Source organism: Photinus pyralis, unplaced genomic scaffold (assembly GCF_008802855.1).
Source record: "Photinus pyralis isolate 1611_PpyrPB1 unplaced genomic scaffold, Ppyr1.3 Ppyr1.4_LG1, whole genome shotgun sequence".
NCBI classification, from domain to species: Eukaryota; Metazoa; Arthropoda; class Insecta; order Coleoptera; family Lampyridae; genus Photinus; species Photinus pyralis.
Genome location: NW_022170249.1, coordinates 49,066,304 through 49,084,012, shown reverse-complemented (window position 1 = coordinate 49,084,012; position 17,709 = coordinate 49,066,304). Strand labels below are relative to the sequence as shown.

The 17,709-nt window shown below is 36.1% G+C and overlaps 1 protein-coding gene across 1 annotated transcript; it reads left to right on the top strand.

Moving 5' to 3' along the window:
* Window positions 1–849: 849 nt before the first annotated feature.
* LOC116179107 (gamma-aminobutyric acid receptor subunit pi-like) lies at window positions 850–2,783 on the top strand. Its single transcript, XM_031498823.1, has 4 exons — window positions 850–901; window positions 1,681–1,796; window positions 1,851–2,142; window positions 2,192–2,783. Exons 2-4 carry the CDS (start codon window positions 1,794–1,796, stop codon window positions 2,758–2,760), a joined length of 864 nt encoding a protein of 287 aa, XP_031354683.1. The 5' UTR covers window positions 850–901; window positions 1,681–1,793; the 3' UTR covers window positions 2,761–2,783.
* The last annotated feature ends 14,926 nt before the right edge of the window (window positions 2,784–17,709 follow it).

The following is a 17,709-nucleotide window of genomic DNA, read 5'->3' as shown; positions in this document are numbered from 1 at the left end:
TTGGGGTTGTTGGTAAAATCAATCGGGATCAGGTGTAGATTAACAAAATTAACGGCTGACCCAAAAGATCAGCTTAAGTTACGCAGTGAGGGTAGTAGTTCTCTCAGTTCCGGTTTGAGGAAAGGATGTAAAGATCTGGTTCCTTGTGGGGGAAATAAACCGACGATCTCACCTTATACTTTAATCGAGCGTATATAAACACAAGATCCCGACAAATTTTACCGTCTCGTTGTCGTGGTAATCTCTTTCCAAGAACACCTCGAATAACGGAATAAGAGTGGTACGAAATAGAAGATTTCCTCTCAGAAGCGAGCACTCATATCTTTATTCTGATTAGCGAATGCGGTAACTATAAGGGTGAGTTTTTTCTGATGTTAAGCATGGGAATCTCTGAAACTAGGCGGAACTAGAAAGATGATCAAGTGGAAACATTTTTTGTATTTGGGAAAATTTATAATGCATGAGAACGAAACTTGGGAATCGTCAAGGAAGAGATGAAAGAATAGAGACTGATGAGTTTTTGACAAGTTTCCATAAACTGATTAGGGGCGTAAAGGACACCTTCTACAACTTGACTTGATTCCATCTTGTGCTAAGAAACCAAAGAATTTTCCTTGAAGAACTTGAATTTTGCATGTGACGAGATTCCTAAAAAGTGGTTGATCTTTTTCTAGGCCGTGTGTTTACTGGAAAAAATTTCCCAGGCGGGCAACTATTATATTACTCAATATATTACCAGGGGCGCTAAAAACCGGTGCGCATTATAAGCACTACTTCTGATCGGTAAGCGTACAGTTGAAGCGATTACGCACGTAATAAAATATTAATTTACTTAAATTTATTTGATACGTAAACTACTATTTTTCACTGCCGTTTAAATTCTTTTTGAAGAAGAGAGTAGGTAGGTTTATTACTTCTAATTATGTGATGAGGTGGCTGTTAGGGGGAAACTGTTCAATAAATCGTAATGTAATATTGCATTCTAATTATTTCAAGTATCGTCGTATTTTACCTTCAATGACTACGATCAGTGATTAAAAATATTAGAATATTAGGCTACTTTAAACTATATACTATAAGTTGAGGTGTTTAACCGTTCTATAATTTGATATCAATGATTAAGTTAATAATATAACTTGTCTTTTTGGAAGATACAGAATGGTGTAGTGAAGACAAAATATTGCTACTTTCAGACCAATGCATTCGGGTTTAGGAGAAAACGCCCTAACAATATTTCATCATTGCCATCATTTCGAATTTGGGGATGTACTTTTTGGCATAATTTTCAAAAATGAAAATGTGTTTTTCTTGTTCATTCGTCCGTTCGTTCGTGTCAGGGCCGAGATCTTAAAATTGCAAAGTCGTCAAATGAGCAAAATAAAACTAAACTGGAAATAAATGAAAATATAGAATTAAAGGCCAATCCAATTTTAAATGTCTCGCATGTCGATGTCTAAGTGCAACTTGCTTGCCTTTATATCAAATGTAAACATTTTTTTCATCCGATCATATGTGATCTACATTACTCACGCACTCACTATTCTTACAGATGTTTTACTAGAACATTTAATACGAAGTAGCGCGCGTGAGAAGTAATTTAAAGGGGAAGAGATCAGTTCTCCAATATGTTACTGCACATATTCCCGTATTTCCTATTTTTTAATTTGTGCCTTTCTTCAGGATGTGTTGGAATATTAAAATCCGAATTAGACGAAGAAAGTGACGTACAAACGGCCGTTACCGTAAATGTATCGCTAACTTTAGAAGAAATCCAATTTGTCAGCGCTACGAATATGGCACGTAATTTACTAATTACCTTTTCTAATTACACACTTAATTACTTTTAATAGGAATATGAGGTTACACTATTGCTCCACCAACGCTGGTTGGATCCAAGACTCGACAACAACTTGTGTACGCAGCAAAAGGCGGTGAATGGGCAAATTTGGCGACCGAAAATTACCCTTGTAAAGGGTTGCTTGAAAATTTGCAATAATGTTGATGACACCCAATTTTGGCGTGGTTTCGGTAGTAAGGGAAACGTGCTTTTGAGTGAAAAGGTGACGGTGCGCTCCTCGTGCACTCGGGATTTTCGCCGATATCCGTTTGATATTCAAATTTGCGAGTTGAAATTTGGAAGTTGTAAGTGAAATTATGCAATTTATAAATAATGGACAAGAACACTTTGCAGATGTTTTTCCGGTTGACGAAATAGAGCTAAATTGGGATCGAAATCCCATAAAAATACTATCACGTACGGATTTAGACACATTTGAGCTAACCAACGTAACCACATATAGTGAAATAGACGTACGTCCGTCGGGGAACTTCCGAATTTTGGCCGTCCAATTTTTTGTAAAGCGGTATTTTACAAATTACGTGATGTCGATAATTATATCCGGAAATTTGCTAGTTACGCTCAGTTACGCATCATTTTGGATCAATCGCGAACGGATCAACTTTCGTCTTACGATGTGTTTGTCAAATATAGCCTTTTTGATTTACCTGCACGTCCATTCTTGCAGTAACACTTTAATTAACGCGCTAGATCTATTTTTTGTAACTTGCTTAATATTTTTAATCTTCTCATTATTCGGAAATTGTCTAGTTAGCTACTTGTTGTCGATGATTCATGTCGTCGACAAAGGAAATCGTAATCACCAGAGAAGCATAATTTTGGTACATCGCTGGATTAAGATACTGTATCCTGTCATTTATCTCTCCTCATTCTTACTTTATTCATATAGCGTTATATATTAATAAATTTTGTAAATTCAAATACATCATTAGCATTTTTCGTTTAGCGAGAAGTCCACAAATAGAGATTTTCACCTGTCATAGATCCCACTATATCACTGCATAGTTTTAACTTTTGGTTCTATACGAATCCTAGTTGAATACGAATGAATAACAGGCCCTCAATTCATATTAGGGAAAAACTGTCGCATGGTTTTTATGCAGAAGTGGGATCCTAGCCTGATAAATTGATCTAAAACAATGCAAGGAACAGGCACTGGTATCTACTCCAAAGAACTGAACTTCCATATCACCCAATCACTAGGCAAACTTGCTACGGTATTCAGAATTGGTAAGACTAATGCTCGTGCAAGAAAAGTTCTTGTGCATAACATGAAAAACAAAACTATCAGAATCTCCAGTGACAGCAGGCACTTGGTCACTGTAAAATTTCCTCTGGGATAGTTTCCGAATGTCACCATCCACTAGAGCAAGTAGCAAGCAGCAATACCCTTGAGCTCCTATGCGTTAAAAGGCATACTGGAAACGAAAGGTATTGAGAGAACCGACGAGTAAGGAAGGAAAGATAGAGGGGGGGTTAAAAACGATCGTAAAGTGAAGCAAATTTTAGCTCTGTTTGTCACCAATAAAATGTCCGCCTACAGTCCTTTTCTGTAGGATTAAAGCAGCAACCGTACCGTACCATTTTCACAAAATAACAATACATTAACTTTATAGCTACATAGATGACGAAACGGCACACTACATATTTTTTTAATGTCCCGTGCTAGTCCAACTAAGGCGATCCATCTTGGGGTTATCCTTGCCGGACATAGCTACGATTGGAGTCACTCCCCCCTTCGGTTCATCTCACGAGTGGAATGACTTGAGTGATATTAACGAATTGGACGACTCTGATCATGGCGGGTAGTACAAATGGCCCGAATACGAGGGCTAAGTACGCGAGGACCCTGTCCACCCTCCTATCTTAATCCAGAATCCAGCACCCTATTTGTTTTTATTACTTGACCTATAATCAGAAAATCACTCTATTACTCCTTACGTCTTAATTCGTGAATTATTTTATTTGCCTTATAACGAAGCACCCGTTTTCCGCCCTGAAGTATCATACCCGATGTTATGATTATGACCACACCGTATATTTGTGAAGTCGACCAACTTTGCTGAATACTCGGTATTTAGAAGCGTTTACTCATTACTAAGTAGTCTCCGAATTTAATTATTTGCTCTAGGAGACAAGAAGTGAGATTTGTGTGTTTTCATTTTGTTTAATGGTTTGCCGATAACGCACGCTAGTTATAATCGTTACTGTAGGAATATTTAAATAGATTGTACAGCCGCCAAAAGCTCTCTTGCCAGAGAAGAAGATGCAAATTAATACTTTCGAATTTCAAAGACGATAAGCCATTATTAATCAGGTTTTGTTTTCTGTGGTAAACTTAAAAAGCGAGCATTGGAATTGAAAAATACGAAGAGTGTGATATATTTGAAAAAAAGAATGAGTTAGATAAATTCTATACATCGGAAGAATTTTAAGAATTCGATCCGATCTGAATAGGAGTTTAAATAATAAGAAACATTCGAAGAATCGAAAGAGTTATAAGTATCTGATCGTTTAGCTCGCTCTTGGGAATACCAAGCACGACTGAATAATCCGATGAATTTTAAGAACTTTCAGGATTTGATGGATCTCCTAATCCAAAAGATTTGTAGAAATACGATGAAGTGAAGGATTTTAAGCAATGCGAACAATCTGACATAACTAGATCGAATCAATCTAGAAGAAACGAAAGAGTTTCCTGGGAAATGACGAGGAAACGAAAGAAATCCGAATATCCTAAAGAATCTGAAACATCTGATAAACCAGGGAAATACGTAGAAATTTGAAGCATTGGCAGAAGTTAAAAAAGGCGATCGAGAAACTTGAAGATCTAGTGAAAAGCAATATTTTGAATAATACGAAAATTTGAAGAAGCTATACCAAATCGACATGCGTATTATGAAGAAATGTTAAAGTCCGAAGAATCTGATGACGGTGAAGGATCCTAAAAATCCAAGTTGATATTCTAAAGGATCTGAAACATACAGTGTAATGAAAGGGTCTACAAAACTAAAGAATCTGAAAAAAACTGAAATAATATGAAAAACTAAAGAAATTGAGACAATGTCAGGAACCCGGTGGATATAACGAATTTAAAGTGAAAAATTGGAAGATGTTGATAACAAGTAAGAACCCCAAATCTCGTAAGTGCATTTCAAGTTCTTCTTCATGAAGGTTCTTTTCAGGTATCCGATATCGGATTTCCATCAAATTCCTCTCAAGTTTCTCTAAAATTAATTGTGCCTTTTATGCTCATTTGAAGTTATTTTAAGTTTTCATTATGTTCTTCTAAAGCTCTTATCTACGGGAATAGTCGGAGAATTATAAGTTGTTTGGTACTTAGTCTTGCCGGCGAGCATGGATTGATTTGTTCGGTCAGTTCCATGTTCTAGAAAGCGTATTGCAGGAAAGTTGAGGGGTTTGGTCAAAAAGTGTACACGCCTTTCATTTTTTGTCCTAGTGAAAATGGTTCAGTTCAACCAAAAAACTGAATATTAGATAAGGTTGTTAATTTGTGGGAATGCAAATATCTTTGGAGCTTGAAAAACGTAAAAATGGGGTGAATATACCTACAAGATGTAACAATAAAATATGTCAAAAAATGAATGGCAGAGGGGAACAAATCTAAAATTTTTAAATAAGCCGAAGATAACAGCTGGAAGGATGGACCTTACAGTTTTAGCTGTTTTCTGTGAAATTATGTCCAAAGTTCTAACTTTAAAATCGTACATCCCTAAACGGGCGAAAAAATTCTGATCTCAACGAAATCCAAAGTTAGTTTCAGCAAACTCCAAAAAAAGTACTAACTGCAACTTTTGGTCGAGCCATAAAAATGTTCAGTATTTCATGAAGTTTGGTGGGCACATTCCTGAAGAATTTACTTATGGCGTGTGATTTGAGTAGGAATACACTTGTAACAAATATAGCAAACGAGCTTCTAGGTCACTGAAAAGCTACTCAGTTCTTCCTTGGGTGATGATAAATACTGAAAACAGAATTGGAAAATTCGACACCGTTCGTGAGTTATCATGTACATAGACGGACGGGCAGAAAATCAGCAAAATCGCTCATTATAATCAATAAATAATCAATGTTTAGTGCCCACGGAAGAAAAAATGACTATACAAAACGATAAAGGATGTACGATCTAACAAGTTTAAGATAGCCACGAGTTTATTAAGGAGCGACAAAGCTCGTTCATGATTTTGAACTATCTATCCATCCTGTGCACATGATAACTCGCGAACGGTTTCAAGTTGTCCAATTCTGTTTTCAGTAACAGGTAGCCAATGGCTAAGTGACTATATGATTAAATTTTGGTTATTTGAACTTTCTGTCCGTCGGTCTGTGTTTGTCCCTAGTTGTCTATATTGATTTAAAAAAGCTTGCAATTGATTATTTAAGTGAAATGCTATTTTTGACAGGTCATTGAGGAAAAGTAGATACAAATCAGTTATTTTAATTATTAAATATGGAGGAAGATATTGATGGCCACAAAATTAAAAAGGCGTTATCGTAAAGTAGTTACGTATCCAAAATCGGCTATTCAAAATCGTAACGAATTTCTACAAATCCGGCCCTTTCTTTCATACCAATCGTAACTTTAATAGTCTTTAAAATGTCATAATTAACAGTCAATTCTCGTATAAAGTATCTTCGAGACAGGCGTATCTCCACATTGTTTCGGTAGGGAATCGATGCCTCACACATTCTCATTCTGTTGAACGGAAGTTATGTACGTGATACTCATTCCCATATTCATTTATGGCTAGATATTTATTATTCAAGCTACCGATTCTTTGCATACAAATCGCACATTGCTTACAGCGAGCTACTTTGCCACGGTAGGTATGCCTTAAATAAATCAAATATGCCCGTTTAATACCGAAAAGGAAGTGGGAAGTGTGAAAACGTAGGCACCTCGCCTATCATTCGTACAAATACTTCCTTTTACCGTACCTAGTCTTCTTCCTTTTTTGATTTTTACAATTTCGAAATGGGGGCATAGTAAACTCAAATTTCTCACTTAATGGTAAACACTCAGTGTACAAAATAGGGGTTACAATTACAAGCGACACGTGCCAGACCATATAAGTTCCATTTCATTATTGGACATTAGTATGTGTTACGTGTCATTCATATTGTGGAATGTCATGTCTTTCTCTAAGTGTTACGGCGATAGTGCGTATAAAATAATCCGCTTCATATATTTTAAGTAAACCATCGCAAGTTCAAATTGACGACGAATCTTTAGGTCATTTTGGGGTTGGACGACCGAATTTTCACGCAGAAAATGTATGAAACTGCGTAAGGGTTCAGTGTCATATTTGTATCGTAAAGATAAGTGCATTACGTTACATTGTGGCACTAAGCTCAAATTCGCACAGACTTGAGTATTATTCAATATTTTGTTGTATGGACATTTCTTCTTTTCGGAATTCTCCTTGCACAATTTATCCGTCAACAGAAGTAAATTTAAATTATGAAAATCTGGAAGTCCATTACGTTGAATCTCTTGCAAAAAACATATAATAAGGTAGGTACCTAATTAAAGGAATAAGGTTCGAAGAATTTTCATGCATATATCTGTGTCTTAGGCTATATTTTGCTTTATTAACGTAATAATTAGGGAGATTAGGTCTTGTGCTTTAGTTTCCCTGACCAGCCAAGTACACAGCGCCCACGTTCCTTGTACTTAGTGATGCGAGCCATGTCCCTTCACTATTTGAGCTGGTGGAATACTATGCAAGCCATGTCCCTTAGTATTCGAGAGGTGTTGTGTGTGTTGCTCTCACACATAGCTCTGTGGTGGCTAATGCGCGCCTTGTTCCCTTCATGCAAAGATCATACTACTATGATCTTTGCTTCATGCTACGTAAAAATAGTAGACTCGAAGGGTTTTGTGTACCTATGTTATGCGACTTGTTCCTCTCACATTATATTATTATCATCTAACAGATAGCTTACTTCATTTATTTCGCATATTCACAGCCAATAAAGTAGATTGCTCATGTTATTTTTTGTATTTTCAGGACGATTGATTCAAGACTAGTAAAACCTGCCCCCTGCCCTTGTCCCGTCAAGCATTATTTATAAAAAGATACTTGTTTAATTCGTTTTATGAAGTACTCCATTGTAGTTTGTTAGTTACTAATTACGTTGAACAATGAAAATAAATTTAAAGAACAAACTAGGCTTTTTTATTATAGTTTTTCTTTAGGCGATCGATTTCGGGTGATGTATATTCCCATCATCAGGCCGTGCTGAAATACGCATACATCGTAATTAAGTGAGTATGGATTTATATTAATTAAATGTTATTCTAAGTGGGAGATCCTGGGTCGATATAACCGCCAGTTTAGACTATCGGGGACAAAGGAATGGCGTATCCTGGAAGATGAGTCGCTAAGCGACCATAAAGTTATACAATGGGCAATAAACGACATAGGTCTTCAAAAAAACCAACAGCCCGAAATTTATACACAAGAAGGCCATTTGGGCACAGTTCACACAGTTCAGGAATAAATGCCAGGAAAACCTTACCGATCCTCGGTTCCCTATCCACTTGCTTTCTGTATTCTCCTGTCAGGGTCTGCTCGATGAGCCTTAACAGTTAAGCTTATTAGGAGATAAAAAAATAATAAAAGTTCTCATTCGCTTGATATGTTCATTTACGCGATTTGTGTTGCCATAAACTTTTCACTGCAGGTAGATACACAATACAACAAAATGTAAATCATGCCCTGTGTATACCGTTCCCAGTTATTTTTCATTTTAGCACAATTTCCGACAGACGAGCAAAAAGCAACGTAGCTTTACAAAGAAATGTAGGTGTAATTCAACAAACGCACCTACTTTGTAAGTAGGTACCTTTTTACATCAATTAACAACAGCGCCATAACGGCTATGATAGCTGTAAGTTTCATACAGAAACTGAATGATTACTTTCTGAAAACTTCCTTGTTACTTGAAAATAGACGGATTCCACGAATAATAATACTAAAAGCATTCAAAAAGCGCATTGCATTTAATTGCAATTTCTGTGAAGTGTTTATTACGATTTGCTCGGTCAAGCTCAAGATTAAACATATGTTGGTACATTCGAAAAAGAAAGTATTTCTCGTTACACAACACATGATAATTGTTAACAAAAATTAGTACTATATTGATTTAAGAAGTTAACGGTAAATTATGAAATAATATGAGTACATTAAAGCGAGGTATGCGCTTTGCGCTTATAGTCTTGTAGGCTAAGTAAATATTTTTGAATTTAGAAACTCGAGAAGGCAGAGTCGTTGTTAATGAATGTAAATTGACATATCTAAAGCAAAATTGTTTGACACTTTCTACGATTTCGATAGAGTAAAAGAGAACGTGTCTGTACAGTGGCGACTAAAAATCTATTGTTTATTCTCATGTCATGCCTTCATCTGCTAAACACGCTTTCACAAACTAAATACAATTATTTTTAATAGAATAAGTAGGTACTGCAAATTATGGTCTACAATCTACATCATATGTAATTTTTTAATAGCCGATTTTGGATAGGTACCTACCTCGTACCTACTTAATGTAAAGCCTAAAACTAGTTGTTAGCGTTACTACAACCCTAACTTGACCACCAACAACTTTTAATTGTGACCGGTGGCGGCATAAACCTCAAAAATTGCTGTTTGTTAAATAAAAGGTAGCGAAACATTAAAATAGTGAATAGTTTTATACCATTTCATCTATGCAAAAGTAAATATACCCGATGATATAAATTTGTGAAGAAACGAGTAAAATCTCTACCGCTATCCTAAAACCCCTTAAGCGGCCATAATTTCATAAATCAAATAAATACCTATCTGGCGAACATGAACCAGGAAGATGTATCCCCATGTACAATAGAAAAAAGTGCATAGTATTTATATAGCATTGTGTTTCCTTTGAGGTCGCTCCTTCTACTAAATCCCGCCTTCCTGTAGGTGAGGGCGTGATAATTCTAAGGTGCAGAATACCGCTATTTTCCCATTTTATTTTGGACACCATACTGATGTTATCTCTTATAAACTTCCCTTGTATTTTGTCGATTGAGCCCCCGAATCAAAAATTATAGGCAAAAAAACCAATTTCGAAGAAAAATTCAAGGAACTGTAACTTTTGATCTGGTGGCGCAATCTTCAAACCGATTAAAATTATGGATTCTGCAGGTCAAAATCTATAAGAAAATGTTTTTTTCCCGATCGATTTTAGACAATTTGTTTTCCAACCCTTTGTTTTTCACCAAATAGTCTACTGCACCAAAATTTCTCGGGAAAACACTTTTTCTTATTAATTTTGGTGCGTAGAATCCAAAACGATTCGTACTTTTTCGATTAGACTTCTCAATCAAAAGTTATAGACTAGAAACGAATTTCGAAAGAAAATTGAAAGGGCTGTAACTTTTGATCTATAGTAGACCAATTTGGAACTGTTTGAATTGCGGATTTTACAGGCCACATTCTATAAGAAAATGTTATTTCCGGCGATCTGAGACAATTTTTTTTTCCGGCTCAAAAAAAAAGCAAGTGTATAAACCTTCCTTTTGAATTACCAAAAATACGACTTCACAAAATTATCCGGGAAAACACTTTTCTTTTTAATTTTGGTGCGTAGAATCCAAAACGATTCGTACTTTTTCGATTAGACTTCTCAATCAAAAGTTATAGACTAGAAACAAATTTCGAAAAAAAATTGAAAGGGCTGTAACTTTTGATCTAGTAGCCCAATCTTGGAATTGTTTGAAATTATGGATTCTACAGGCCACATTCTATAAGAAAATGTTTTTTTCCCGATCGATCTCAGACAATTTTTTTTTCGGACCTCAAAAGAAGGCAGTGTATAACCTTCCTTTTTTACTAAAAATCTACTGCAACAAAATTTCTCGGGAAAACACTTTTTCATATTAATTTTGGTGCGTAGAATCCAAAACGATTCGTACTTTTTCGATTACACTTCTCAATCAAAAGTTATAGACTACCAATTTCGAAATAAAATTGAAAGGGCTGTAACTTTTGATCTAGTAGCCCAATCTTGGAACTGTTTGAAATTGTGGATTCTACAGGCCACATTCTATAAGAAAATGTTTTTTCCCGGTCGATCTGAGACAATTTTTTTCTCGGGCCTCAAAAAAAGGAAGTGTATAACCTTCCTTTTTTACCAAAATTCGACTGCACCAAAATTTCTCGGGAAAACACTTTTCTTATTAATTTTGGTGCGTAGAATCCAAAACGATTCGTACTTTTTCGATTAGACTTCTCAATCAAATAGACAGAAAATCCTTCACTCAACGCTAGAAACGTTGAGTGAAGGATTCACTCAACGCTAGAAACCAATTTCGAAAAAAAATTGAAAGGGCTGTAACTTTTGATCTAGTAGCCCAATCTTGGAACTGTTTGAAATTGTGGATTTTACAGGCCACATTCTATAAGAAAATGTTTTTCCGGTCGATCTGAGACAATTTTTTCTTCCGGCTTCAAAAAAAAGCTAGTGTATAACCTTCCTTTTTTTACCAAAATTCGTCTGCACCAAAATTTCTCGGGAAAACACTTTTTCTTATTAATTTTGGTGCGTAGAATCCAAAACGATTCGTACGTTTTCGATTAGACTTCTCAATCAAAAGTTATAGACTAGAAACCAATTTCGAAAGAAAATTGAAAGGGCTGTAACTTTTGATTTAGTAGCCCAATCTTGGAACTGTTTGAAATTGTGGATTCTACAGGCCACATTCTATAAGAAAATGTTTTTCCGGTCGATCTGAGACAATTTTTTCTTCCGGCTTCAAAAAAAAGCTAGTGTATAACCTTCCTTTTTTTACCAAAATTCGTCTGCACCAAAATTTCTCGGGAAAACACTTTTTCTTATTAATTTTGGTGCGTAGAATCCAAAACGATTCGTACGTTTTCGATTAGACTTCTCAATCAAAAGTTATAGACTAGAAACCAATTTCGAAAGAAAATTGAAAGGGCTGTAACTTTTGATTTAGTAGCCCAATCTTGGAACTGTTTGAAATTGTGGATTCTACAGGCCACATTCTATAAGAAAATGTTTTTTCCCGGTCGATCTCAGAGAATTTTTTTTTCGGGCCTCAAAAAAAGGCAGTGTATAACTTCCTTTTTTACCAAAATTCGACTGCACCAAAATTTCTCGGGAAAACACTTTTTCTTATTAATTTTGGTGCGTAAAATCCAAAACGATTCGTACTTTTTCGATTAGACTTCTCAATCAAAAGTTATAGACTAGAAACCAATTTCCAAAGAAAATTGAAAGGGCTGTAACTTTTGATTTAGTAGCCCAATCTTGGAACTGTTTGAATTTGTGGATTCTACAGGCCACATTCTATAAGAAAATGTTTTTTCCCGGTCGATCTGAGACAATTTTTTCTTCCGGCCCACACAAGACATTTTCCACGAGCCCAAGGGCCCCAAGGAATTAAAGCCAATCCATCTGGGAGTTTGCCGTCAGTTCTTGAACACCCAATTGGTTCATGGAGAGCCGGCAGGAGAGAATGCCGGTCAGTTTCCTACGTAAAATCAGATTTCAAATAGAGTTACGGTTAATTTCACAGCGTTGTCTTATACACAGTTCAATTAACTAATTTATTAAACGTGGATGTGTCATGTAATTTGCGAGAGCAAGAGCAAAATGCACTGAATCCATGACTTTAAACTATGGGAAAACTCTTCCTACCGTGTCTTGAATTGATAATCGCTTGAGATCACGTTTATACATACTAGTGATGCATTTTGCGCGCTTTGTTAGGGAGCAAGGCTTACATTCGATTTTTACAAAAATAAACTGAAAAACCATTAGTTTATGATTACATAGAACTAATAAACCCCATTCCATTAGAAAATCCCAAGGAAAACGACCGTAGGAAAAAATTATCAAAGTCCTTATAAGATCGAGGTGACTTTTCAGCCCATTTTTGTTTGGTAGATCAGTATTCTATTAGCCATTATGGACTCCACCATCAGTAAGATCTTGCTGGGGACGACAACATTCCCCTTGTCGGTACGTACTTCCCGTTCATCTGCAATTCGCGTTTGAAGTTTTGACTCCACCATTAGTAAGATCTTGTCGGGGGTTACCACATTCCCTTTGTCGGTAAAGTAAAAATAAGTTGTATTCCATCTTGTCGTCGAATTTAAAATATATAAAATAAATATCTAGTAACTTTACAGTTTAATGTGCACATTTGTATAGCTACTCCATTTCTTTTAAAACAGAAAATTAGAAAAAGTCCAAAATAGAGCATTGCGATCTTTGAAAACTAAAAAAAAATGATTGCTTTCATTGTATGATCTATAGTTTTGCATGGTCCCATGGATCACTTAACATAAATCAATTTTTCCCCATAGTGAGATGCGAAATAAAACAAGAACACTATTTTTCCGTGTTCGCGAATATTCAAAACTCTTGGCCGAAACACAGCGGCCTACTTCGGTATCTAGGACCTGGAGTTATTCTGCTACTTAATCCACTTTTGTGAACAAAGCACAATTGGTAAACATTTTAGGTATATTAATTGTTATTGTTTCCTTCCGGTATAGGTATACCTTTTAAGTGAGGAAATTCGCAGGTGTCTGTTTAAAATGTAACACCATACTAATTAAAAATGGATCCTTTTGGTATTATTAATTGCACTTGTGGATGCCATCTCACGCCGTTCGTGACCTAATTACAAATATCAATTAATTCGGCAGACCTCGTAGTTTTGTAAAATCACATTTTAGTGAAAGAGAAAAGAAAGTTTACGGTGTCCAATTATTTTATTTCGCAAATCCATTTGACGCACCGTAACCTATGACCTGCGGGATCACGAGCAATTAATGTGGAGAACATCGCCTTTGATAAATTGCCTTATCAATTACTCCATTCAGATGTGAGGTAAAATTTAAGTAAATAATTAAACACCTGCTTGTTAAGTAAATAATAGTGTAGTACTCAGTACCTAGTACTACAGAAATGTTCCTTATTCCAATCCTGTATAGGAGGTGGGAGTTGTCAACAATATTCATAATAATTATTATTGAAGACCCAGTAGTAGTTTACGTAAAGCACGTGTCTTCAAAGGAAGTGAGTCAGATTATATTCATACTAAAAGACATAGACAACTTGTAGAGGGCCAGTATTTGTGGGAACACTGACAATACAACTTTAAATGTAAAAGGCGCGGCGTATGTAAATTGCCTACTTTTGGATAATTGAATAAATCAACATTTTTGTAAAAAGTGTTTATTAGTAAAATAATACCGGTCATGCTAATAGGAGCGCCGTCATTACTTTGTGACGTTCTCGTTTTTGCTCTGTCTCCAGTTAAGTGTTCTGGTCCATTGATTTTTGAGCGGCAGTGAAAATGTTTCCCAAAGAATGAAAGACGGAGAAGGCAAGATGTCGGCATAGCTGACAGTATTTGAACACCGGCTATGTCACATCGAGCCAACTTAAGTCTTTCAAACTCATCTCTTAGCGATTATTGGGGACCATAATCATCAGCATCAACACCTGCAGGTATGTAGTCTCATAAAATTAAAATTGCAAATTAAAAAAAAAGAATGTAAAAAACTATTCCCATATTTAGAAAAACCAATTGCGTGATTTAAACCGTTCTTCTTATTGCAGTAATAATATGCTTAAATAAAATTTTATATGAATGCGTGATCTGAATTCTTACATACTTACTTGCTGGAAATGCTAAACAATTTAGTATCGCATTCCTGCAGTAAGGGCATCGTAAAGATGTATGTGATTTCTTCACCTTTGAGAGCTGGACCTCCTCTTTTACGAAGTAGTGTAATGTATAAATGGTCAATTTCAAAGTGAATTCTTACTCAAACCTCAAAATTATGGTTCATTTAAGTTAAACCCCTCGAATGGTAAAGCAAGGCAAACATTTCTCCGTCAGTTCAACTGCCCGAAATCATTAGCCTTTTTAACATTATTTTCGGGGACTTCGCACTAATTGTAACAAAGGTTATTCCGTAGGTTTAATGTTCCGTTAGCTGCTTAATTGGCTGAACACCTCTTTTCTCATGTAAAAAAAGTAGCGTAATCAATTTTACTCTGAGAAACGTTTTGAAGACAACAAAATTCAGTATGGGCAATTCGGTGGGCAAAGATAAAAAATTATTGGATCTCTGGAAATAATTTTCCGATCGTATAATACATTTTTTCAGGTAGGAATCCCATCATATGTTGGTTGTTGCCGTTTTGAATTCTCCAAGGGGAAATAAAGCAGAAAAATTCATTTGCCATGCTTAAACCATTGGCTTTGCTGTAATACGCGCCTGAGAACTTTCTTCGGGAATATGGCTCGTATTTCCCATCTCCATCGTTTCCGATATAGTTCCGACGTACGAATCTCTGGATATACTGCATTCGTTAGGACGAAGCCTACGATACTTGCAGGCCGGACAGCTCGAAAAAGTCACAGTGAATTTTTTATTCCCGATCCGTTTAACATAGTGAAATTTCAATGGGAGCTTGTCAATGGTACACAATTAAATTATGGCGTTTTTTAATTTTTAATAACACTGGGAATATAGTCTAGGCGATAGAGACTGTAAAATTGGCAAACTGGACATTTTGAGGTGGAAAAGAAAAAAATGGTGGAATATGTTCAGTTAGGTGTCAAAAACAACATATTAAAAATCCCACCCTCCAGACCCTGTGCTAATGGCTCCAGCCACCCCACCATCCCCCAAAAACCGTGTTTTCGCTCTTTTTGGCTGATATCTCGCGATCTATGAGGTCTATATGAAATAATTTTTAGCTGAAAATATTTCTCGGGAAATTTCATACAAGGTAGATACTCAGTAGTTAGCCTAGGTGTACCTCTTAGCCTAGAAAATTCATAAAAGTAGGCGAAAATCATCATTTTCGTGTTTTTTTGCGGTTTTTTGCAAAAATATCGCGACCTTCAGGGCTAGATGAAATATGTTTAGCTGAAAATGCTCTTCGTGCAATTTCATACGAGATAGGTAACTGAAGAGTTGGCGTAAAGTCACCTTCAACCTTCATGTGTGAGGAATTCATTGTAAAACAAAGTATTTCTATGTACCATTTATTCACGTAAAAACAGTATTTTCATATTAAAATATTCACACATTCATTTATAACTCAACGTAATCATTACCCTTATACTTATCCAAATAAATTCGTACTTTTTCGATCAGACTTCTTAATCAAAAGTTATAGACTAGAAACCAATTTGAAAAAAATTCAAAGGGCTGTAACTTTTGAACTAGTAGCCCAATCTTGGAACTGTTTGAAATTATGGATTCTAAAGGCCACATTCTATAGGAAATTTTTTTTCCGGGTGGATCTGAGACAATTTTTTTTTTCGGGGCTCAAAAAAAGGCAGTGTATAACCTTCCTTTTTTACCAAAAATCGACTACACCAAAATTTCTTGGGAAAACACTTTTTCTTATTAATTTGGGTGCGTAGAATCCAAATCAATTCGTACTTTTTCGATCAGACTTCTCATTCAAAAGTTATAGACTAGATGCAGATTCCACTTCTTCAGGCTCTTCGACGTCCTCTAGTGGTAGTGGGCCGTCTGAGATTACCGATTCGTAGGTCTCGTCTTCCGCTTTACCTGATGCATGGGTACCCTGAAGAGACGACGTGGCATTTAGGCACGATGTTCCATGACACTGGACGCAGAGTTCATTACACTTCAGACCTACAACAAGAAGCATTATGTCAAAAAAATGTTTATAATTATGTATACGATTATAATATTCTCTCGTGTGTCCTAAGTGTCCGGTAGAGAAGGTTTACCTGATTTCTTGCAACTGTTTCAGAAAATCAGGTAAACCTTCTCTACCCGACACTTAGGAGTTAGGACACACGAGAGAATATTATATTCGTATACTTATTTATAAAATTTTTTTGACATAATACTTCTTGTTGTAGGTCTGAAGAACGAATTCTGCGTCCAGTGTCATGGAACATCGTGTCTAAATGGGACGTCGTCATTTCAGGGTGCCCATGCAGGTAAAGCGGAAGGCGAGGAGAACTACGAGTCGGTAATTTCAGACGACCCACTAGCACTAGAGGACGTCGAAGAGCCTGAAGAAGTGGAATCTGCAGAGGATAATGATTACGTTGAGGTATAAATGAATGTGTGAATATTTTAATATGAAAATACTGTTTTTACGTGAATAACTTTGTTTTACAATGAATATTTCCTCACACATGAAAGTTGAAGGTGAAAGGTGACTTTACGCCAACTCTTCAGTTACCTATCTCGTATGAAATTGCACGAAGAGCATTTTCAGCTAAACATATTTCATCTAGCCCTGAAGGTCGCGATATATTTGCAAAAAACTGCAAAAAACACGAAAATGGATGATTTTCGCCTCCTTTTATGAATTTCCTAGGCTAAGAGGTACACCTAGGCTAACTTCTGGGTATCTACCTTGTAAGAAATTTCACGAGGAGCATTTTCAGCTAAAAATATTTCATCTAGCCCTAAAGGTCGCGATATATTTGCAAAAAGCCACGAAAATTGATGATTTTCGCCTCTTTTATAAATTTCCTAGGCTAAGAGATACACCTAGGCTAACTTCTGAGTATCTACCTTGCATAAAATTTCCCGAGAAATATTTTCAGCTAAAAATATTTCATATAGACCTCATAGATCGCGAGATATCAGCCAAAAAGAGCGAAAACACGGTTTTTGGGGGATGGTGGGTGGCTGGAGCCTTTAGCACAGGGTCTGGGGGGTTGGGTTTTTAATATGTTGTTTCTGACACCTAACTGAACATATTCCACCATTTTTTTCTTTTCCACCTCAAAATGTCCAGTTAGATGTCTTTATCGC